Source organism: Oncorhynchus kisutch, linkage group LG7, assembly GCF_002021735.2.
Source record: "Oncorhynchus kisutch isolate 150728-3 linkage group LG7, Okis_V2, whole genome shotgun sequence".
NCBI classification, from domain to species: Eukaryota; Metazoa; Chordata; class Actinopteri; order Salmoniformes; family Salmonidae; genus Oncorhynchus; species Oncorhynchus kisutch.
Genome location: NC_034180.2, coordinates 1333623 through 1358667, shown reverse-complemented (window position 1 = coordinate 1358667; position 25045 = coordinate 1333623). Strand labels below are relative to the sequence as shown.

At 43.3% G+C, this 25045-nt stretch overlaps 1 protein-coding gene across 1 annotated transcript in view; it reads left to right on the top strand.

Moving 5' to 3' along the window:
• The window catches only part of LOC109881902 (type II inositol 3,4-bisphosphate 4-phosphatase-like), a 340632-nt gene that overhangs the window by 101895 nt on the left and 213692 nt on the right, over positions 1-25045 (top strand). Inside the window, exons 4-5 of the mRNA XM_031828224.1 lie at positions 9322-9667; positions 20701-20745. Of these exons, the coding sequence (XP_031684084.1) occupies positions 9565-9667; positions 20701-20745 (148 nt within the window). The 5' untranslated portion in view covers positions 9322-9564. The remainder of the gene's footprint in view (positions 1-9321; positions 9668-20700; positions 20746-25045) is intronic.

Below are 25045 nucleotides of genomic sequence, written 5' to 3'. Positions count from 1 at the left end.
TGAAAAGAGGGAGTTAAAAGAGGGGGAGAAAATGGAGAGAAAAGAAGGAGTGAAAAGGAAGGGATTGAGGCTTATGGTCTTGAACCCCTGTCATGTGTGAAGCCAAAGATACCAGGGGGCCTTCAAAGGTATTGACTGTAGGTCCCCCTAGACCTGGACACAAGCATATATAGAGGAGTAATTCTATATGTACTCTGGGCAGAAGTATATACTAGTCATCTGAATTAGTAGATTATTGAATTAAGAAATGTTCAAACAAAAGAGTAAACAAATTAACAAAAATATTATGAATATTTTGTCACCAAATAGGGTAGACTATTTTTTAATTGTAATTTTTTTTAAACTAGGCAAGCCAGTTAAACCCTAGCCCGTACAACGCTGGGCCAATTGTGCGCCGCGCTACAGGATTCCTAATCACGGCCGGCTGTGATACAGCCTTGAATTGAAACAGGGTGTGTAGTGACACCTCTAGCACTGAAATGCAGTGTCTTAGACCGCTGCGCCACTCGAGACCCCTTCCAAATCTGTCCTGAAATAACATACCATTACTAATTATTCCTTAATGGCACTCAAGCCTTACATACTGTAGTGTTATGTAGTGTTATGTAGTGTTATGAATACATCTCAAATAGGTCCTCATGGGATTTATTGAAGTGCCTTTTTGAACGATGGGGGTGGTATGTTTGAAATGACTTTGACCTATTCTAACAGTATGTTTTAGATGGAACATTTACAGACACATTGCCTCGTTAAAATTGATGCAGGCCACATTACAAATAAAATAGCACCCATCCCAGTTTATATCCTCAATATCTAGTTCATTTGCAATACAAAAAGCAGTCATCTTTCAAAATCGACTTTAATATCACTATCATGCTTTACTTGATCTGTCAGGAACATGAAACATTACCAACACAGAGTTTGGAAATGGAGGGAGATTCTATTAACATGTAGTATGAATAGTTTGACTAGCTCAAGTTTTCTGTTCAAACAGAAATACATTGCTGTTATTGAGAGAAAAGCACCAACATTTCTGATCTTTTAAGAATTCAATATACACTGACCTTAGTGTCCCTGTAGGGGGAATGAAATGATGTGTATGCAACCACGTTTGCACAACCTTCAATTCAAATGGAACCCTTTCAGAAAACAGTAATGACGCATATTTTTTTTAAGATGGGAAAGGGACAGACGACAAATAACATTTGAAGAATGTATATTTTCCACTAAAGCGGAAAATGCTTCTTTTTAATTGAGTTTTTAATTTCCCGGGCCAAGGCTCAGCTCTAGTCTTACTGCAGCCGTTCATTCTAATCCATTGCATTGTCTCCCTGGCTGAGCCGTCGAACGTTCCAGCCATAGTCTCTGAGAGATTCCAGTGTGAATCAGGCTATCGGCTCCTTCCCTCGCCTCTCTCTGTTAATAATGTGAAGGAGTGCATTAGGGATTCTAACGGCCCTCGAGTGCTATACTATCGGGATGGGTAAATGTGGAGATCCACTCGCCTGCCTTTGGTGCCCGAATAGCTAAAAAGGGCATGTTTATCCTCTCTCTCTCTTTCTCCTCTCTTTTGTGTGAGGCTCGCTCTCTCCATCCCTTTTGTGTGAGGCTCGCTCTCTCCATCCCTTTTGTGTGAGGCTCGCTCTCTCCATCCCTTTTGTGTGAGGCTCGCTCTCTCCATCCCTTTTGTGTGAGGCTCGCTCTCTCCATCCCTTTTGTGTGAGGCTCGCTCTCTCCATCCCTTTTGTGTGAGGCTCGCTCTCTCCATCTCTTTGCTCCCTATTGATTTTTCCCAGCCACCTCTAATAAGACAACCGATGTCGTCTTAAAATAAATGTTGTAGAATGTTAATGTATCAACACCAGGGGCCCAACGTCTGTTCTACTTCTACGGACGTGTTTGTATGGGCGTTGGGGGTGGGGGTTGTATTTGTTTGTGGTACGTCTGCCACAATAACCACCCACAACTCATTCATCCAGAAAAAGAGAACATTCATCAGGTGAGGTTTAAGAAGAGCGGAAGGTGAAAGAGAGAGGAAAGAAGAGGAGGATGGAATACAACAGAGGAGAGGATGCCAGCCGGTGCAGAGTGGATTCATCTGTCCTGTTGCTCCTCTCCTCCTCTCCTCCTTTTTAGAGCCATGGCCAATTCATCTTCATTTCCCCCTCTCTGCCACCCCAACACCAGCTAGACAGAGCGCCACAACTAGGCTTGGTGAAATCTCACCTTCCCCACTGTCTTTCTCTAGCAATGATTAATCTATCTACCTTCCTGAGATACAACGTAGATATTGGTTGGAATGAGTCACTCAACAATGTTTTTATTGAGTTTCTTTTCTTTATGTCGCCGCATGATTTAACCTTATATCAACACGTGGCTTAAGACTTAAATCACATTGGCTGCATTCACTTATTATTCACATAGCCCAATTCACTTATTGGTCTTTTGACCAATCAGATCCACTCTGGAAAAGATCTGATGTGAAAAGATCTGATGTGATTGGTCAAAAGACCAATTAGTGGAAAAAAGTACATTGTACATTATTGTATGTGGGTGGTGTTGCCTGCATTTATATTGGCTGTATACTATGTGGCAGGCCAAGGCTGCACCTTTACTGTGCTTTGGATCAGAACATTCCTTCCTCATGTACAGGGGAATTTCCATGGTTACGGAATTACACAGAGAGTTAGATTTTTCACTTTAAAATGTATACAAAACTCCCCCATTGATTTCAATGTTTCACACAACATACAATTCTATGCACAAGGACAGATAGTTTGGTAACAGATTTAAACTGAGCGAGATTTTACCGTCATTCTGTTACCAAACATTGCATCTGCACAGTTCTTCCAGTGAATGTGTTCTTGTGAAAATGTCTGTGTAAATTATTCAACTTAGTCCTTGTGCAGAGTTGTATTGCTTGTTAAACTTAGAATGGTTTTTGTTTGGCATATATTTTGAAGTGAAAACTCTTGAGTGATTCTGTTATCGTGGAATTTCCCGTAGGCCTTCTCCCCGATCATATGAATGAACATTGATTTTAGATATTGCCAAGACCTTGGTGACCAAATAACTAGATCTAACCTTCACAGTATAGAGTAGATGGAGGATGGAGAGAGGGAGGGGATAAAAGAGAAAGAGATAGGAGAGAAAGAGGGTGAAGGGAAGGAAATTGAGAAAGGAAGGAAGGAGAGAGAGAGAGACTACCTAATTGCTCATCATTACAACACATTATATGACATCTGAAATGTCTTAATTATTTTGTAACATCTGTGAGTGTAATGTTTACTGTTCATTTTTATTGTTTATTTCACTTTTGTTTATTATCTACTTCACTTGCTTTGGCAATGTAAACACATGTTTTCCATGCCAATAAAGCCCTTAAATTGAATTGAAATGTAATTGAATTGAGAGAGAGAGTTGTTTGTTTTTATACCCCTTCATCACCCCCCCTTCATCTCACACACACACACACACACACACACGTTTACACTCATCGTTAGCTGCTGCTACTCTGCTATTGTTCTTTATTTTACTCTTATTATTATAAATCCTGATGCCTAGTCACTTTATCCTGCCTTCATATACATATCTACCTCAAGTACCTGGTACCTCTGCAAATTGATCTGGTACTGGTCTGGTACTCCCTGTATATAGCTCCACAGTGATCTGGTACTGGTACTCCCTGTATATAGCTCCACAGTGATCTGGTGCTGGTCTGGTACTCCCTGTATATAGCTCCACAGTGATCTGGTACTGGTACTCCCTGTATATAGCTCCACATTGATCTGGTACTGGTCTGGTACTCCCTGTATATAGCTCCACAGTGATCTGGTACTGGTACTCCCTGTATATAGCTCCACAGTGATCTGGTACTCCCTGTATATAGCTCCACATTGATCTGGTACTGGTACTCCCTGTATATAGCTCCACATTGATCTGGTACTGGTACTTCCTGTATATAGCTCCACAGTGATCTGGTACTGGTACTCCCTGTATATAGCTCCACAGTGATCTGGTACTCCCTGTATATAGCTCCACATTGATCTGGTACTGGTACTCCCTGTATATAGCTCCACATTGATCTGGTACTGGTACTTCCTGTATATAGCTCCACATTGATCTGGTACTGGTACTCCCTGTATATAGCTCCACATTGATCTGGTACTGGTACTCCCTGTATATAGCTCCACAGTGATCTAATACTGGTACTCCCTGTATATAGCTCCACGTTGATCTGGTACTGGTACTTCCTGTATCTAGCTCCACAGTGATCTGATACTGGTACTCCTTGTATATAGCTCCACGTTGATCTGGTACTGGTACTTCCTGTATATAGCTCCACGGTGATCTGATACTGGTACTCCCTGTATATAGCTCCACGTTGATCTGATACTGGTACTCCCTGTATATAGCTCCACATTGATCTGGTACTGGTACTCCCTGTATATAGCTCCACAGTGATCTGGTACTGGTACTCCCTGTATATAGCTCCACAGTGATCTGGTACTGGTACTCCCTGTATCTAGCTCCACGGTGATCTGATACTGGTACTCCCTGTATATAGCTCCACGGTGATCTAATACTGGTACTTCCTGTTTCTAGCTCCACGGTGATCTGGTACTGGTACTTCCTGTATATAGCTCCACATTGATCTAGTACTGGTACTCCCTGTATATAGCTCCACATTGATCTGGTACTGGTACTTCCTTTATATACCTCCACATTGATCTGGTACTGGTACTTCCTGTATATAGCTCCACATTGATCTGGTACTGGTACTCCCTGTATATAGCTCCACAGTGATCTGGTACTGGTACTCCCTGTATATAGCTCCACAGTGATCTGGTACTGGTACTCCCTGTATATAGCTCCACAGTGATCTGGTACTGGTACTCCCTGTATATAGCTCCACAGTGATCTGGTACTGGTACTCCCTGTATATAGCTCCACAGTGATCTGGTACTGATACTCCCTGTATATAGCTCCACAGTGATCTGGTACTCGTACTCCCTGTATATAGCTCCACAGTGATCTGGTACTGGTACTCCCTGTATATAGCTCCACAGTGATCTGGTACTGGTACTCCCTGTATATAGCTCCACGGTGATCTAATACTGGTACTCCCTGTATATAGCTCCACATTGATCTGGTACTGGTACTCCCTGTATATAGCTCCACAGTGATCTGGTACTGGTACTCCCTGTATATAGCTCCACAGTGATCTGGTACTGGTACTCCCTGTATATAGCTCCACAGTGATCTGGTACTGGTACTCCCTGTATATAGCTCCACGGTGATCTAATACTGGTACTCCCTGTATATAGCTCCACAGTGATCTGGTACTGGTACTCCCTGTATATAGCTCCACGGTGATCTAATACTGGTACTCCCTGTATATAGCTCCACATTGATCTGGTACTGGTACTCCCTGTATATAGCTCCACATTGATCTGGTACTGGTACTCCCTGTATATAGCTCCACAGTGATCTGGTACTGATACTCCCTGTATATAGCTCCACAGTGATCTGGTACTCGTACTCCCTGTATATAGCTCCACAGTGATCTGGTACTGGTACTCCCTGTATATAGCTCCACAGTGATCTGGTACTGGTACTCCCTGTATATAGCTCCACGGTGATCTAATACTGGTACTCCCTGTATATAGCTCCACATTGATCTGGTACTGGTACTCCCTGTATATTGCTCCACAGTGATCTGGTACTGGTACTCCCTGTATATAGCTCCACAGTGATCTGGTACTGGTACTCCCTGTATATAGCTCCACGGTGATCTAATACTGGTACTCCCTGTATATAGCTCCACAGTGATCTGGTACTGGTACTCCCTGTATATAGCTCCACGGTGATCTAATACTGGTACTCCCTGTATATAGCTCCACATTGATCTGGTACTGGTACTCCCTGTATATAGCTCCACATTGATCTGGTACTGGTACTCCCTGTATATAGCTCCACAGTGATCTGGTACTGGTACTCCCTGTATATAGCTCCACAGTGATCTGGTACTGGTACTCCCTGTATATAGCTCCACAGTGATCTGGTACTGGTACTCCCTGTATATAGCTCCACGGTGATCTAATACTGGTACTCCCTGTATATAGCTCCACAGTGATCTGGTACTGGTACTCCCTGTATATAGCTCCACGGTGATCTAATACTGGTACTCCCTGTATATAGCTCCACATTGATCTGGTACTGGTACTCCCTGTATATAGCTCCACATTGATCTGGTACTGGTACTCCCTGTATATAGCTCCACAGTGATCTGGTACTGATACTCCCTGTATATAGCTCCACAGTGATCTGGTACTCGTACTCCCTGTATATAGCTCCACAGTGATCTGGTACTGGTACTCCCTGTATATAGCTCCACAGTGATCTGGTACTGGTACTCCCTGTATATAGCTCCACGGTGATCTAATACTGGTACTCCCTGTATATAGCTCCACATTGATCTGGTACTGGTACTCCCTGTATATAGCTCCACAGTGATCTGGTACTGGTACTCCCTGTATATAGCTCCACAGTGATCTGGTACTGGTACTCCCTGTATATAGCTCCACGGTGATCTAATACTGGTACTCCCTGTATATAGCTCCACAGTGATCTGGTACTGGTACTCCCTGTATATAGCTCCACGGTGATCTAATACTGGTACTCCCTGTATATAGCTCCACATTGATCTGGTACTGGTACTCCCTGTATATAGCTCCACATTGATCTGGTACTGGTACTCCCTGTATATAGCTCCACAGTGATCTGGTACTGATACTCCCTGTATATAGCTCCACAGTGATCTGGTACTCGTACTCCCTGTATATAGCTCCACAGTGATCTGGTACTGGTACTCCCTGTATATAGCTCCACAGTGATCTGGTACTGGTACTCCCTGTATATAGCTCCACGGTGATCTAATACTGGTACTCCCTGTATATAGCTCCACATTGATCTGGTACTGGTACTCCCTGTATATAGCTCCACAGTGATCTGGTACTGGTACTCCCTGTATATAGCTCCACAGTGATCTGGTACTGGTACTCCCTGTATATAGCTCCACGGTGATCTAATACTGGTACTCCCTGTATATAGCTCCACAGTGATCTGGTACTGGTACTCCCTGTATATAGCTCCACGGTGATCTAATACTGGTACTCCCTGTATATAGCTCCACATTGATCTGGTACTGGTACTCCCTGTATATAGCTCCACATTGATCTGGTACTGGTACTCTCTGGTACTCCCATTCGTGAATATTTTATTTTGTTCTTGTTAGCATTTCACTGTAAAGTTTACACCAGTTGTATTTGGCGCATGTGACTACACAATCTCTCACACACACACACACACACACACACACACACACACACACACACACACACACACACACACACACACACACACACACACACACACACACACACACACACACACACACACACACACACACACGCGCGCGCGGATAAATTCACTCACATACTCTTAAATGAACACATTCGATTCCCAATCCAACTCACATGAAGACACACTCAGAGACACAGACATACACACACCTTGGCCAATCAATGAGGTGTTTGTCGAACGATGCTGGAAGTAGCTCAGTTAATAATAATGAGCTGGGGAGCACACTCCATCTTTATCCTTCTCTCTATCCCTCTGTCCTGTACCTGCTGGAGGAGTTGTCATGCTACACCCTCCTCAGAACCGTTCCCCAGCACTGCATCATCCTCAGAACCATTCCCCAGCACTGCACCATCCTCAGAACCGTTCCCCAGCACTGCACCATCCTCAGAACCGTTCCCCAGCACTGCACCATCCTCAGAACCGTTCCCCAACACTGCACCATCCTCAGAACCGTTCCCCAGCACTGCAACATCCTCAGAACCGTTCCCCAACACTGCACCATCCTCAGAACCGTTCCCCAGCACTGCAACATCCTCAGAACCGTTCCCCAACACTGCACCATCCTCAGAACCGTTCCCCAACACTGCACCATCCTCAGAACCGTTCCCCAGCACTGCAACATCCTCAGAACCGGTCCCCAGCACAGCTCCATCTTCTCTCGTAAAAAAACCCACGGGGATATCCAACACAGCTATTCCCCTGGTCTTTCTCTCTCAATTGAATTTCAATTTAAGGGCTTAATTGGCATGTGAAACATGTGTTTACGTTGCCAAAGCAAGTGAAATAGATAATAAACAAACGTGAAATAAACAATTAAAATTAACGGTGGACATTACACTTTCAAAAGTTCCAAAAGAATAAAGACATTTCAAATATCATATTATGTATATATTCAGTGTTGTAATGATGTGCAAATAGTTAAAGTACGAAAGGGAAATTAAACATAAATATAGGTTGTATTTACAATGGTGTTTGTTCTTCACTTGTTGGCCTTTTCTTGTGGCAACAGGTCACAAATCTTGCTGCTGTGATGGCACACTGTGGTGTTTCACCCAGTAGGTATGGGAGTTATCAAAATTGGATTTGTTTTCAAATTCTTTGTGGGTCTGTGTAATCTGAGGGAAATATGTGTCTCTATTATGGTTGTACATTTGGCAGGAGGATAGGAAGTACAGCTTTCTCTCTCTCTCTCTCTCTTTCCCTTCCTCCCCTCTTTCCTTCCTCCTCTCTCTCTCTCTCTCTCTCTCTCTCTCTCTCTCTCTCTCTCTTTCCCTTCCTCCCCCCTCTCTCTCCCTCTCTCTCTTCCCCCCTCTCTCTCCCTCTCTCTCTTCCCCCCTCTCGCTCTCTTTCTCTCTCTCCCTCTCTCTTTCTCTCTCTCCCTCTCTCTCTCCCTCTCTCTCTCTCTCTCTCTCCCTCTTTCTCTCTCCTTCTCTCTCTCTTTCTCTCTCCCTCTCTCTCTCTCCCTCTCCCTCCCTCTCTCTCTCTCTCTCTCTCTCTTTTCATGTGCTCTGCCGTATGCATCAGCTAGCCTCACCTGCTGCATGGCAGATCTCCCACAAGGAGCCCAGCAGTCATAGTCTTGTGTCATAGTCTTGTTAATTGCCTTTCTTGGAGAGCGAGAGAAGAACAGAGAGGGAGCGAGAGAGAAAGGGGAGGGAGAGCGAGAGAGGAACACACAGGGAAAGAGAGAGTCCCCTGCTGCATTGTCTGGATCTAGCTGTGGCAGTGCGTTAGAGAGAGAGAGGAGAGGAGAGAGAGAACGTCAGCGTCCCATCCTGCCTGCCTCCACCAGTCTAGTCTAGGTGCTCCATCTGACAGCACAAGATTGATGGATTGAGCTGTTTATCGCACCTAACATCAATTCTGTCCTGCCTTCTCTTTCATTCCCTGCCTCAGTCCCTCATCCCCTCCCTCTCTCCCACCCTTCCCTCCCCACTCTTGGACCCCCACTTCCCTCTCTCCTCCGTTTTTAAAGGCGTATTTTATGCTGCCAGAGAGAGCGGCGCGACAGTGAGAGAGTGAGAGACGATCTTATATGCCTCAAAGCCTTTCGCAAGGATTCGTGAGGAAGTGCTAGCCGTGACTGAGCTGGACTGGACCGTGGCATTCCTTGGAGGAGGAGGAGGGAGAGCCGTGGATATGGAGGACGGTGGGACACGGCACCTCAGCCATGAGTGCAGGGTGGACATGATGGAAGAGGAGGGGGAGCCGCTGACCGGAGGAGATGGACTGACCGGAGCTGGTGAGCTCTACATTTACTGTAGATCATAGGCAGATCCATCACCACAGATGATTAAACTAATTGCGTTCTATACTGAAGATCCTGATTAGTTGATTATTGGAGTCAGGTGTGTTAGCTGGGGCTGGGGCAACAGTGTGACACCAATCAGGCCCCTGAGGACTGGAGTTGGTCTTCCCTGCTGTAGATACAGCTTTCTTCTCTCTTTAGTTCACTCACTCGTCCTTAGAATGCTGCTCCTTCATCCTCTCCTCGTTCTCGCTGTCTATCTCGTTCTCTTTCTTTCTCCCTCTCCTATTTGCTTTCTCATTCATTCTCTCTCTGTTTTCCCTTTACCTGTGTCCTCAATTATCCTCCTCCATCCTCCACTAACCTCCACTCCTCATGCTCCACTTCTCTGCATTCTACCCCTCTGGACACACAGGTCATTTCTAGTTTTGGTTTACATTTGGTTGAATTGTCAACTAACGTGAAATGAATAGAAAATGTCACCATGTCATTGAATTTAGGTTCCAAGTTGTGTGGAAAAATACAAAATGTCCTTACGTTGATGACGTATTTCAAGTCCAGTAAGTTTTCCACGTGGATTCAACGTCAATCACATTGAATGTTTTTGTTGAAGTGACGTTGTTTTCCGGGCCCAACCCTACGTAGAATGTATGCAGGCCTCACTGTTAAGTCACTTTGGATAAAAGTCTGCTAAATAGCATTTATTATTATTGTATATTATATAGTGATTCAATCATTTTTTTGCCCAGTGGTTATATTTGTTAGTCTGAAGCTTATTGACATACATGATTGTGTGTGTGTGTTTGTGTGTGTGTGTGTGTGTGTGTGTGTGTGTGTGTGTGTGTGTGTGTGTGTGTGTGTGTGTGCGCGTACGTGTCTATGCCTACGCTCTTGTTCCCTGGGGTAGAAAAATATCAAAATGCACAAGGTACACATAATGATCTCACATGGTACTGTTCGGTACCTTTTAGGGTACCGCCCGGCATGCTCTATTGCAGGGGGATTTTCAGAATTGTTTGTTTCAATATGTGTGTTTTTTCATGCAAATTGATTGATTATTATTATAATGCTACACAAATATATGATTTCTTTCACCTTTATTTAACCAGGTTAGCTAGTTGAGAACAAGTTCTCATTTACAACTGTGACCTGGCCAAGATAAAGCAAAGCAGTGCGACAAAACAACAACACAGAGTTACATGGGATAAACAAGTGTACAGTCAATAACACAATAGAAAAAAAGAAAGTCTATATACAGTGAAAAACAATATAAGGATAAATAACATACATTTTTGTAAACTAATCCAATTTGTTAGTAGTTGGACTCCTTGCACCCGTTACTGAGATTGTTCCCGTTTAGATTGTTAATCAATTTGTCTACCTTGGCAGTCGTTCTAAATGCAGGTTGCAGTTGATTAAAAGTTCAATTTTTTTTATATCCCAACTCTGGCTGGATTTCAATAGGAATTAAAAAGCACTTTGCAAACCAGCATAAATGTTACTTGACTGATGTGGCCTGCAATCCAGCAGTTTCAGATCACTGTGTTGGGGTAAAAATGGACTTTCAAAGTATGGCCTTATATGATATATGTATTGTCATTAAGAGTCCATTCTAAAATTTTCACTTAGGCACTCAGTTGGTGAAAGCTACAAGACTGAAAGCCATGAATGCAACAACCATGCCTCTGTCACTAGCAAACACAGTCATGGGTGGTACTGATAACTCAAACATTTATCTGAAAGGCACCCTGGGAAATATGCAAATATAGTTTTTAAAACAACACCCCAGAACCTTTTTAAGAGGTACATTTTTGCCACTTAAAAGGAACCATCTTTTCCCTTAAGGTACACTATTGGCTCTTTTAAGGTACAAACTGCAAGGGTACAATTATGTACCTAGAGCTAAAGGTACAAAGAATATACCTTACAGGGCACCACAACAGTGACAAGCGTTTGTACCCCTTTAAGAACAAATGTTATTTCTGTGTGCTCGCGTGCACTTTTTAAGGATCCTAAAAACCACCGTGTGGGCCAAACTGTTGTCACTAATAAGCTTTGGCAGAGGCAAAATATATCTCCTGTGGTCATCACTCCAGGTGCATGATAATGAGATAAGCGTTGATTTCAGTGGTGGCACTGAGCCTCCATTCTGTCTCCTCCTGGGGCTGATGCCATGGCTCTTCAGGAGGACAAATATTGCAGTTTCACCATAGGGCTCAGTATTGTTAGCATCGTAGCACGCTAAACTCGGATGTCTTCCCTGAAGGGTAACAGCAAGTGTATGAAGCCTTTATGAAAATGAACGAAGAATGAGGAACAAGGAACACACACACACACAAACCGTCTCTCTCTATTTCGTTCCTCTCATCACAGCATATGGGATCAGGGGATGTTTTGAAATATATGTCAAAATAAGATAATTTCCTGTCATGTAAAGCTCTTCTTCCCCTCTTCCGCCCTCCATCCCTCCCTCCAGCCCAACTTTAAGTGGGTGTGTAATCAGTAATAATGAACACCTCTGCTCTGGACCTGTGCGTTCCAAATGGCACCCTATTCCCTTTATAGAACACTGCTTTTGACCAGGGCCCGTACGTATTCAATCCCATGTAGGGAGTAGGGTATCATTTGGGACGCAGACGCTGAACACCTCCGGTTTTGTTTTCTCACAGTGCGGGGGGGGGGGGGGGGGAAACGGAAGAAGGGAATTGAACAAAGAAGGTAATTATAGAGCTACAGAGCCACAGACAGGTTGACAACCTCCCATTACCAATCACAAGGTGAATTTGTTTCTCTTGACGCCGGGTTGACGTAGAAGATAAGAGGCGGTGGGAACAGCGTTGGGTGAGATGAGACAGGCTTGGCGCGTTCAGGTCACCTAGAATAGAGAGTTTGGTATTCATTGCGCCCACACGCTCCACATCAAAAAGTCTAAAAGAGGTCCAAGGTCAGAATCCATTATATTTTTGACCCTGACGGACACAGTTTTGAACAGTCACCTGTATGAATCATATCAGCATTGACTATACTCATGGGCCTATGTTATCGTAGTTTCTGTAAGGCGTGCGTACTGGTGGTAGAGAAGTCAGGCGCAGGAGAGCAAAGACTGTGTTACAACGGCGCAGTTTAATGTTAAAAATCACCGTGAACATAAACAATTTATATAATGGGACAAAAACCCCAGACATAACGTGCACAAGCACTTACAATAAACAATATCGGACAAGGACATGTGGGGAACAAAGGGTTAAATACACAACATGTAATTGATGGAATTAAAACCAGGTGTGTGGGAAGACAAGACAAAACAAATGGAAAATGGAAGGTGGATCGGCGATGGCTAGAAGACCGGTGACGTCGCCCGCTGAACGTCGCTTGAACAAGGATAGGGACCGACTTCGGAGGAAGTCGTGACAGTTTCTGGCGCTATAAGCAGCATAATGGTGTTACAAGCAGGATATAGCTTACAGTTAGATAACCTCATTATCAATCCGTTATGACCCAAGCTGTGAATATACAAATCCACCTTTAGAATCTAGGATTTTGAACCTTTACTGGTCTGGATGTTACCACTTTAACCCTCTGACGTCTACCCATCCCTCCTGGTTCACCAGTCTAAAACCACCTCATTAACATGCAACTTAACTGTTTCACGCCTCTTCATTAAACGTAGGTGACAAATCCTTCCACCACCATTAACTGTCTGTTCTCTCTCTAGTAGATCCCAGGGCCTTAATGTGACAGTAACTCATTCTCCCCATTCTACCACCACTTACGGTTATTGGGCCTTTTGTTAAAACATCAATCTCGTCAGGTGTGTGTCGGCAGCAGGCCGCGCTAGCTGCTGCCGTTCTGGTGATTGAATCATCAGTATAGTCCAGGTGTTCTTCTGTAACGCCAATTTCTCCGGAAAGAGGACAGACGGCGAGAGATTTTTTTTCCTCCCAAGTTTCAAACCCCACTGAGCTCTCGGCAGGCAGTGAATTATGGGTAATGCGTTCAATGCATTCCCCTACTCCTAGGTAAATGATATTAAAAGAAAAAAACATGACGGTCTTGGGCCCGGCCCCTTAAATGTAATATCTATTCATGAAAGGGATAAGCGAGGTGATTAAGATCGTCGTAACAACGGCTGCTAACCCACTTTCACAGCCGTGCCAGGGCTTTTCCAGGCTTCTCCTTCTCAGGGAAATTGCTTAATTTTCTCACCACGTGGCTTCTGCTCGCTCGACACTCTGCAGGGGATGTAGGTGCGTGCAAGGTGGGAGGTATGGAGGGAGGGAAGGAGGAGGAATTTCTCTGGCATCATTTTGTGAGAACTGTGAATGAGCAGCATTCCCACGTGGGTCTTCCTCCCGAGTTCCGACCTCCGCCTTCCCACTTTCCTCAGAGTTACGGGCTCAGGGCTCCGGCCCCAAGTGGTAAACAGTAGGAAGGGGAGGAAAGAGAGATGAAAGAGAGAGAGAGAGGAGGGAGGGAGGGAGGTTAAATGAGCATCTGTGAGACCCCCCCCCCCCCCCAGCGCAAGTCCTTGGAGGTTCATTAGGGCTGTCGTCCCAGAAAAATCACCTTGTGCACTTCAGAATACATTACCCCCTCCTTTCCCTCCCGCTCTCCCTCCCTCCTCCCTATACCAGAGCTATTATTTCTAGATTCATATGAAACGTATCACAGATGGGTACACCTCATTTGGCGTGGCCCCCCTCCGGTGTGTGTGTGCTAGTCTGTGCAAGTGTTCGTGTGTGTGTGTGTGTGTGTGCCTGATTTGAGTGTATGCATGCCTGCATGTGTGTGCATCTCCTAGGACCCCCCTCATTGGTCTATTTCCATATTTATCACGCCAGAGGAGTAGCGTAGGTTGCACATTATACTGCACCTGTGTTTCTCTGTCTCTCCATGCTAATCCAACACACTGGAGTTGGGTCACCTGTTAGTTTATCAACTAGTCTAGTCTACACACCTGGCTAATTCTCTCCTGGTGCAATTAGTCAAACTAATTAGGAATTTGTTTGGCTGCGGTTGGGTCAATTCAATTCCTGTAAGGGGTCAATTACATAGTCCCTGGTAGTGGAAGTTGGTACAGCTTTGCAGGTGCATGGATTCTGTTCTCTATTGATACATCATTTTGTAATTTAGAGGCAAGTCAATATCATCTTGGACAGTTGTGTTAGTTGGTTAGTCCTGTTGGTCTACAGTTGAATGAAATGGGTTAGTCCTGTTGGTCTACAGTTTAATTAAATGTGTTAGTCCTGTTGGTCTACAGTTTAATTAAATGTGTTAGTCCTGTAGTTCTACAGTTTAATTAAATGTGTTAGTCCTGTAGGTCTACAGTTTAATTAAATGTGTTAGGCCTGTAGTCCTACAGTTGAATTAAATGTGTTAGTCCTGTAGTCCTACAGTTTAATTAAATGGGTTAGTCATGTAGAACTACAGTTGAATTAAATGTGTTAGTCCTGTAGATCTACAGTTTAATTAAATTGGTTAGTCATGTAGAACTACAGTTTAATTAAATGGGTTAGTCATGTAGAACTACAGTTTAATTAAATGGGTTAGTCCTGTAGACCTACAGTTTAATTAAATGGGTTAGTCCTGTAGAACTACAGTTGAATTAAATGTGTTAGTCCTGTAGACCTACAGTTGAATTAAATGTGTTAGTCCTGTAGACCTACAGTTGAATTAAATGTGTTAGTCCTGTAGACCTACAGTTTAATTAAACGGGTTAGTCATGTAGAACTACAGTTGAATTAAATGTGTTAGTCCTGTAGACCTACAGTTGAATTAAATGTGTTAGTCCTGTAGACCTACAGTTGAATTAAATGTGTTAGTCCTGTAGACCTACAGTTGAATTAAATGTGTTAGTCCTGTAGTCCTACAGTTGAATTAAATGGGGTAGTCCTGTAGACCTACAGTTGAATTAAATGGGGTAGTCCTGTAGACCTACAGTTTAATTAAATTGGTTAGTCATGTAGAACTACAGTTTAATTAAATGGGTTAGTCATGTAGAACTACAGTTTAATTAAATGTGTTAGTCCTGTAGATCTACAGTTTAATTAAATTGGTTAGTCATGTAGAACTACAGTTTAATTAAATGGGTTAGTCATGTAGAACTACAGTTTAATTAAATGGGTTAGTCCTGTAGAACTACAGTTGAATTAAATGTGTTAGTCCTGTAGACCTACAGTTGAATTAAATGTGTTAGTCCTGTAGACCTACAGTTGAATTAAATGTGTTAGTCCTGTAGACCTACAGTTTAATTAAACGGGTTAGTCATGTAGAACTACAGTTGAATTAAATGTGTTAGTCCTGTAGACCTACAGTTGAATTAAATGTGTTAGTCCTGTAGACCTACAGTTGAATTAAATGTGTTAGTCCTGTAGACCTACAGTTGAATTAAATGTGTTAGTCCTGTAGTCCTACAGTTGAATTAAATGGGGTAGTCCTGTAGACCTACAGTTGAATTAAATGGGGTAGTCCTGTAGACCTACAGTTTAATTAAATTGGTTAGTCATGTAGAACTACAGTTTAATTAAATGGGTTAGTCATGTAGAACTACAGTTTAATTAAATGTGTTAGTCCTGTAGACCTACAGTTGAATTAAATGTGTTAGTCCTGTAGACCTACAGTTGAATTAAATGTGTTAGTCCTGTAGACCTACAGTTTAATTAAACGGGTTAGTCATGTAGAACTACAGTTGAATTAAATGTGTTAGTCCTGTAGACCTACAGTTGAATTAAATGTGTTAGTCCTGTAGACCTACAGTTGAATTAAATGTGTTAGTCCTGTAGACCTACAGTTGAATTAAATGTGTTAGTCCTGTAGTCCTACAGTTGAATTAAATGGGGTAGTCCTGTAGACCTACAGTTGAATTAAATGGGGTAGTCCTGTAGACCTACAGTTTAATTAAATTGGTTAGTCATGTAGAACTACAGTTTAATTAAATGGGTTAGTCATGTAGAACTACAGTTTAATTAAATGTGTTAGTCCTGTAGACCTACAGTTTAATTAAATGGGTTAGTCCTGTAGAACTACAGTTGAATTAAATGTGTTAGTCCTGTAGACCTACAGTTGAATTAAATGTGTTAGTCCTGTAGACCTACAGTTGAATTAAATGTGTTAGTCCTGTAGACCTACAGTTTAATTAAATGGATTAGTCATGTAGAACTACAGTTGAATTAAATGTGTTAGTCCTGTAGACCTACAGTTTAATTAAATGTGTTAGTCCTGTAGACCTACAGTTGAATTAAATGTGTTAGTCCTGTAGACCTACAGTTTAATTAAATGGATTAGTCATGTAGAACTACAGTTGAATTAAATGTGTTAGTCCTGTAGACCTACAGTTTAATTAAATGTGTTAGTCCTGTAGACCTACAGTTTAATTAAATGGGTTAGTCATGTAGAACTACAGTTGAATTAAATGTGTTAGTCCTGTAGACCTACAGTTGAATTAAATGTGTTAGTTCTGTAGACCTACAGTTGAATTAAATGGGTTAGTCCTGCAGAGAGAGTTGCTGATTGGTGGAGTGGTTAGAGCCCTCGGAGGTAGAGAGATATGTAAAGTGGCTGATTTGGTGGAGTGATTAGAGCCCTGTGAGGTAGAGAGAGCTGTAAAGTGGCTGATTGGTGGAGTGATTAGAGCCCTGTGAGGTAGAGAGAGATGCAAAGTGGCTGATTGGTGGAGTGATTAGAGCCCTGTGAGGTAGAGAGAGCTGTAAAAGTGGCTGATTGTGATTGGCTGTCCCCTATGGTAAAGTGATGCAGAGAGGGCCTTGAGCAGCTCAACAGCTGCGATTGTCCCATGATCCCTGACAAGGGTATTTTCTTCTCACCAAGTTTCATCCCCAGTCATTTACATTTACGTCATTTAGCAGTGGGTCACTGTAGTATCATGTTATTAACATGTCACATGTCACATGTCACATAGTCTCAATGTTAAACACCAGTCATGGTAATATCATGTTATTAACATGTCACATAGTCTCAATGTTAAACACCAGTCATGGTAATATCATGTTATTAACATGTCACATAGTCTCAATGTTAAACACCAGTCATGGTAATATCATGTTATTAACATGTCACATAGTCTCAATGTTAAACACCAGTCATGGTAATATCATGTTATTAACATGTCACATAGTCTCAATGTTAAACACCAGTCATGGTAATATCATGTTATTAACATGTCACATAGTCTCAATGTTAAACACCAGTCATGGTAATATCATGTTATTAACATGTCACATAGTCTCAATGTTAAACACCAGTCATGGTAATATCATGTTATTAACATGTCACATAGTCTCAATGTTAAACACCAGTCATGGTAATATCATGTTATTAACATGTCACAGTCTCAATGTTAAACACCAGTCATGGTAATATAACCAGTGGTGGAAAAAGTACCCAATTTTTTATACTTGAGTAAAAGTAAAGATACCTTAATACTAAAGTAAAAGTTAGTCACCCAGTAAAATACTACTTCAGTAAAAGGTAAAGTCACCCAGTAAAATACTACTTCAGTAAAAGGTAAAGTCACCCAGTAAAATACTACTTCAGTAAAAGGTAAAGTCACCCAGTAAAATACTACTTCAGTAAAAGGTAAAGTCACCCAGTAAAATACTACTTCAGTAAAAGGTAAAGTCACCCAGTAAAATACTACTTCAGTAAAAGTCTAAAAGTTTTTGGTTTTGTACTTAAGTATCAAAAGTAAAAGTATAAATCATTTAAAATGTCTTATATTAAGCAAACCAGACGACACAATTTGTTTGTTTTTTACATTTATGGATAGCCAGGGTCATAGTTCAACACTCAGACATACTCTACAAACGAAGCATTTGTGTTTAGTGAGTCCGCCAGATCAGAGGCAGTAGGGATGACCAGGGATGTTCTCTTGATAAGTGCATGATTTAGACCATTTTCCTGTCCTGCTAAGCATTCAAAATGTTTTTCTTGTGATTATAGCTAACTAGTGATTACTGATAATAAAATGAGTTAGTAACCTAATGATATGATCTGTCTTCGCTAGAAGTGTGCTGTGTTTGTAACACCCGGACCATACGTCAAGACGTGTAGAGTACCCACGCTTCATTAGCCAGGTTGACGATGCTGGGAGAGAGGACAATTCTGCCCAGGCACTGCGGAACGAGGATGAGGGGGTGCACTGTGTGTGTGTGTGTGTGTGTCTGTGTTTCTGCTTATGTGTGTGTGTGTGTTGCAGAGAGTGTGTGAGTTTCTCCCTTGGCACGCGGCCCTCCAGGTATGGTGGTGAGCTCATGCCTCGATGATACCGGTCATACTGGCATCAGATGGTGGGTACAAGCGATGGCACCCCCCCCCCCCCCACCACCCAGCCTCCTCCATTAGCTCCCCATCGGGATGGTTGTGGGGAGGGGGGAAGCTGGGCATTCAGGGCGATGGATGTCGGGGAACTCTGGCTGTGACACACGCCGCAATCGGATAAATAGATTGCAGCCCGTTTGCATAATCTAAAGCGAACCGGGCCATCAATCACACGTGAGGTGTTTCGCTCCGAGCCGTTACAATAGCCACAGTGTTATACCTCTCTGAAGACATATTGTGTTGATGATGGGGGAAGGTATTTTTCCATGCTTACTACCGTAGAGTGAATGGAAAGACTGGCACTGAAGTGGTGTTGGATTTTATTGCCTTTCATTTGGAGGAGAGGTGCCATGCTCGTCGACCTCGTTAAAAGCCTAAATGAAATGGTCGTAGAGGGCATAGTGGTTAATATGGAGATGAATGGTTATTTGATAGATGGTTTTGCCCTTTGCAGTGAAATGTGTGTGTGCGTGTTTCGGTATCTGTCGGTGTGTCTCTTGTGTTTTTTTTTTTGGTGTGTCTGTCGGTGTGTTTCAGTGTCTGTCGGTGTGTCCGTCTGTGTTTTGTTTTCGGTGTGTTTCGGTGTCTGTCGGTGTGTCCGTCTGTGTTTTGTTTTCGGTGTGTTTCGGTGTCTGTCGGTGTGTCCGTCTGTGTTTTGTTTTCGGTGTGTTTCAGTGTCTGTCGGTGTGTCTGTCTGTGTTTTGTTTTCGGTGTGTTTCAGTGTCTGTCGGTGTGTCTGTCTGTGTTTTGTTTTCGGTGTGTTTCAGTGTCTGTCGGTGTGTCCGTCTGTGTTTTGTTTTCGGTGTGTTTCGGTGTCTGTCGGTGTGTCCGTCTGTGTTTTGTTTTCGGTGTGTTTCAGTGTCTGTCGGTGTGTCTGTCTGTGTTTTGTTTTCGGTGTGTTTCAGTGTCTGTCTGTTTGTCTGTCGGTGTGTTTCAGTGTCTGTCGGTGTGTCCGTCTGTGTTTTTTTTCGGTGTGTTTCGGTGTCTGTCGGTGTGTCCGTCTGTGTTTTGTTTTCGGTGTGTTTCAGTGTCTGTCGGTGTGTCCGTCTGTGTTTTGTTTTCGGTGTGTTTCAGTGTCTGTCGGTGTGTCTGTCTGTGTTTTGTTTTCGGTGTGTTTCAGTGTCTGTCGGTGTGTCTGTCGGTGTGTTTCAGTGTCTGTCGGTGTGTCCGTCTGTGTTTTTTTTCGGTGTGTTTCGGTGTCTGTCGGTGTGTCTGTCTTTGTTTTGTTTTCGGTGTGTTTTTGTGTCTGTCGGTGTGTCCGTCTGTGTTTTGTTTTCGGTGTGTTTTGGTGTCTGTCGGTGTGTCCGTCTGTGTTTTGTTTTCGGTGTGTTTCGGTGTCTGTCGGTGTGTCCGTCTGTGTTTTGTTTTCGGTGTGTTTCAGTGTCTGTCGGTGTGTCCGTCTGTGTTTTGTTTTCGGTGTGTTTCGGTGTCTGTCGGTGTGTCCGTCTGTGTTTTGTTTTCGGTGTGTTTCAGTGTCTGTCGGTGTGTCCGTCTGTGTTTTTTTCGCCTTGTTTGTCGGGGGGTTTCGGTGTCTGTCGATGTGTCTGTCTGTGGTTTTTTTCACCGTGTTTCGGTGTCTGCGCGCCTGTGTGTGTCGTGTCTGAATTATCTCAGATTATTCATTTTTCATGAGTGAACAGCTTTGTATTCTCTCTTAATGATTTTCCTCTCTCTCTGTCTCTGTATCACAGGTGTTATCCTGATTCCCAAGCTGCCCCATGTGGAGTTCAGCCTGGGTAAGTGTTTGTCCTTCTCTCTCTGTCCTTCTCTCTGTTCTTCTTCTTTTTCTTCTCTATGTCCTCCTCTGTCCTTCTCTCTCTGTCCTTCTCTCTGTTCTTCTTCTTTTTCTTCTCTATGTCCTCCTCTGTCCTTCTCTCTCTGTCCTTCTCTCTGTTCTTCTTCTTTTTCTTCTCTATGTCCTCCTCTGTCCTTCTCTCTCTGTCCTTCTCTCTGTTCTTCTTCTTTTTCTTCTCTATGTCCTCCTCTGTCCTTCTCTCTCTGTCCTTCTCTCTGGTCTTCTTCTTTTTCTTCTCTATGTCCTCCTCTGTCCTTCTCTCTCTGTCCTTCTCTCTGTTCTTCTTCTTTTTCTTCTCTATGTCCTCCTCTGTCCTCTCTCTGTCCTTCTTCTCTCTGTTCTTCTTTTTCTTCTCTATGTCCTCCTCTGTCTTCTCTCTGCTCTTCTTTTTCTTCTCTATGTCCTCCTCTGTCTTCTCTCTGCCCTTCTTTTTCTTCTCTATGTCCTCCTCTGTCCTCTCTCTGTTCTTCTTCTTCTCTCTCCTTCTCTCTCTGTTCTTCTCTCTCTGTTCTTCTTCTTTTTCTTCTCTGTCCTCCTCTCTCCGTTCTTCTTCTTCTCTGTTCTTTTTCTTCTCTATGTCCTCCTCTGTCCTTCTCTCTCTGTCTTTCTTCTCTCTGTTCTTCTTTTTCTTCTCTATGTCCTTCTCTGTTCTTCTTCTTCTCTCTGTTCTTCTTATTTTTCTTCTCTTTGTCGTCCTCTCTAGTCTTCTCCTCTCTGTTCTTCTTCTCTCTGTTCTTCTTTTTCTTCTTCTTCTCTATGTCCTTCTCTGTTCTTCTTTTTCTTCTCTATGTCCTTCTCTGTTCTTCTTCTTCTCTCTGTTCTTCTTATTTTTCTTCTCTTTGTCGTCCTCTCTAGTCTTCTCCTCTCTGTTCTTCTTCTCTCTCTGTTTTTCTTTTTCTCTCTGTTCTTCTCTCTCTCTGTCCTTCTCTGTCTTCTCTCAGTGTTTTTCTTCTCTCTGTTCTTCTCTCTCTGTGATTCTCATCTTATTTCATGCCACAGGGCTCCAATTTCACCATGTAGTCAGCTCAGATAGCCAGACACATCCTATTATCGACAGGAGGCCACTATGAGACAGGTCAAACATACACATGTACACACATGCGCGTGCACACACACAGAGAGACAGACAGACATTAATCAACCAGCCGATAGATCAAAGACTAGACTCACTTCTTCCTGACGGTTTCACCGTAGAGTGGTTCTGGTTCTTCTTCCTGACGGTCTCACCGTAGAGTGGTTCTGGTTCTTCTTCCTGACTGTCTCACAGTAGAGTGGTTCTGGTTCTTCTTCCTGACTGTCTCACAGTAGAGTGGTTCTGGTTCTTCTTCCTGACTGTCTCACAGTAGAGGGGTTCTGGTTCTTCTTCCTGACTGTCTCACAGTAGAGGGGTTCTGGTTCTTCTTCCTGACGGTCTCACCGTAGAGTGGTTCTGGTTCTTCTTCCTGACGGTCTCACAGTAGAGTGGTTCTGGTTCTTCTTCCTGACGGTCTCACAGTAGAGGGGTTCTGGTTCTTCTTCCTGACGGTCTCACAGTAGAGTGGTTCTGGTTCTTCTTCCTGACGGTCTCACAGTAGAGTGGTTCTGGTTCTTCTTCCTGACGGCCTCACCGTAGAGTGGTTCTGGTTCTTCTTCCTGACGGTCTCACAGTAGAGTGGTTCTGGTTCTTCTTCCTGACGGTCTCACAGTAGAGGGGTTCTGGTTCTTCTTCCTTTTCGACTGTTAAAGATGGTTTCATGTATATTTTATACTTCTGCAATGGGAGAGTTCTATTTTTGGTCGATGCATTGTTGCCCATGACAGGTTTCACTGTGTCGATGTCTGACAGGGTGGGTTATGTGAATCATAGCTGCAGTGCTCTGAGTAGGGGGAAGAGGTTCATTAGCTTGGGAGGTGGGGGGGAGAAGTGAGCCATAATCTATCATCTTGACCACCCCCCAGGCATTGGAAAATGTGTTATCAGTAAAGCCAGTGTATTCTCCTGACCAGGTGATATAACCAGGTAAAACTGGGGTCCAGAGTTTTTCCTGGTCAGGTCAGTTGTCCAGAACAACTCCTGGCCCTAGTTATTGGGTCTGAGTGTGTAACTCTGTAACTCAGTTAAGTCATCATTTAAATGAAAATGTGTCTCTGCTCATCACAAAGATATTGTTTTCATCCATTTAATCTGTTATAGAGATAATAAAACACCATATTAATACACATCACTGTTGTAGAGAACATATGGACATGTTTTCCTTTCAACACTCTGGACATTTCTGTCTACCCACAATGCCTGCTGAGCAGAGCAGCAATGTGCAGCAGGAGAGCAGCTGGCCAGTCAGATTGCAATTTGAGTGCTGGTGCACACATACAGGGACTCCCAGCTCGGTTTCATTTCTAGACAGATTATCTGCAGTTAAGGACTGTGTGTGTGTGTGTGTGTGTGTGTGTGAGTGTTACAGACCTCCAAGGAATGGGCGAGGCATTACACTATTAGAGTGTGTGTGTGTGTGTGTGTGTGTGTGTGTGTGTGTGTGTGTGGAGGGGGAGTATCGTCCCATGGCAGGAGACTCTCTCAGACAGTTGGCGCTCACCCATTCCCTTGACCCTCATCATATTTACACACACACACACACACACACACACACACACACACACACACACACACACACACACACACACACACACACACACACACACACACACACACACACAGTGTACAAACAAATATATGGTCGCCTTTGCCTGTTAACCATTGTACTGCATAACACATTTAATTTAAGTGACAATAGAATTGACTGGAGTAGAGCTGAATAAATATGCACTGTGAGTCTTCGTGTAGTGATGCAATGCTTCTCCAGAGGTTGTGAAGTGGCTTCTGTTCTAATGTAAATGTTCTGGAACAATGGAGTCAATCTGCTGGACAGCTGCAGAGGAAAGGGTGACATGTTTGTATAATTGCAGGGGTTGTGTGTCGTGTGTGTGAGTGTGTGCACATGCAAGCGTGTGCGTATCACTCTCTCTGTGTGTGTGTGTATGTCGGCCTACCATGTCAGCGAGACGCCCCCCCCCCCCCCCCCATCTTCTTCCTTTGATCCACCATACTGTAAATACCAGTTTTGTTTACCTAGTCCTTAAATTACATGTGTATTTTATTCAATTGCCATTCACCATTTTGACTGAAAGGGCTTTTGTTGCTCAGGGAAAACATGATTATCTGGAAGCTCTTAGCTTGAGGTACATGTGTTTTTATTGATAGAGGCTGGCAGTTCTTTTATTCATGGCTTCCATTTCTCTCTCCCTTGATTGATACATGAAATGATATTGCCAGAAGTACCAGGAATACATCCATTGAAAACTGCAAAGAAAAGGGGTTTCTTGGTAATCCTTGAAAGCTGAGGGCTCTTTGCCTACCTCAAGCTACAGTATATTCTTGGAGCATAAAATGATAATAACAAAAACAGCCACCCTGTCACTTGTTTTAGTACACAGTTGAGTGAAGTGGTTAGGGAAATGTAATCCCTCTCAAATTCATAGACATCCATCTAGATCCAAGGACTTGCAGTGTGAGAGAGATTCACAGACCCCAGACTGCACCTTTAAGGGCCATTGAGCTGAAGGGCAGTTTGGCTGAATAAAGCTTTGCCAGTAAGCTTTAAGTACATTTCATAACGGGATGAGATGATTCTAGGTTCGGTCTCGGCAAATAAAAAATCAATGGCTTGGCAATGATGTCGATGGTTCAGCAGGTCTCGTATCACGACAAGCTAATCACCCGTGACAAATAAAACAATGATTCCAGCCAAAATGATTTATTTCTGGCCCTTATTATCAATTACCATCAGAGTGGGTGATTTAGAGAAAACGGTACGAATAAATCGTTCTTGGTGCGTTCTACTCCACCCGGCTGGAATGTCTTCTCACTTTAACCGTACGAAGAGAAGGTTTCTGACAAGCTGACATGCTCGTCTTCTGTAAAGGAAATGAGTGAAGACAGTTGATGTACAGCTCAGGATCGTAAGGGGATAGGTGGGGACGAGCCGAGAGAATACGCTGTGCATCTGTGATCAAGGACTCTCTTAGGAGACGGATAGAGGTGAAAGAAAGAGGGAACTGAGTGAAAGAGGTGCCTGCCACATTCTTTCCACATCATCTATGCCCTATGACGTTGCTCATTTAGCTCTGCCTTCCCTCGTAGGATGATATACAGTGAGTGTCAAAGACATTAAGGACCCCCCCCCCCTTTGCCCTCAGAACAGCCT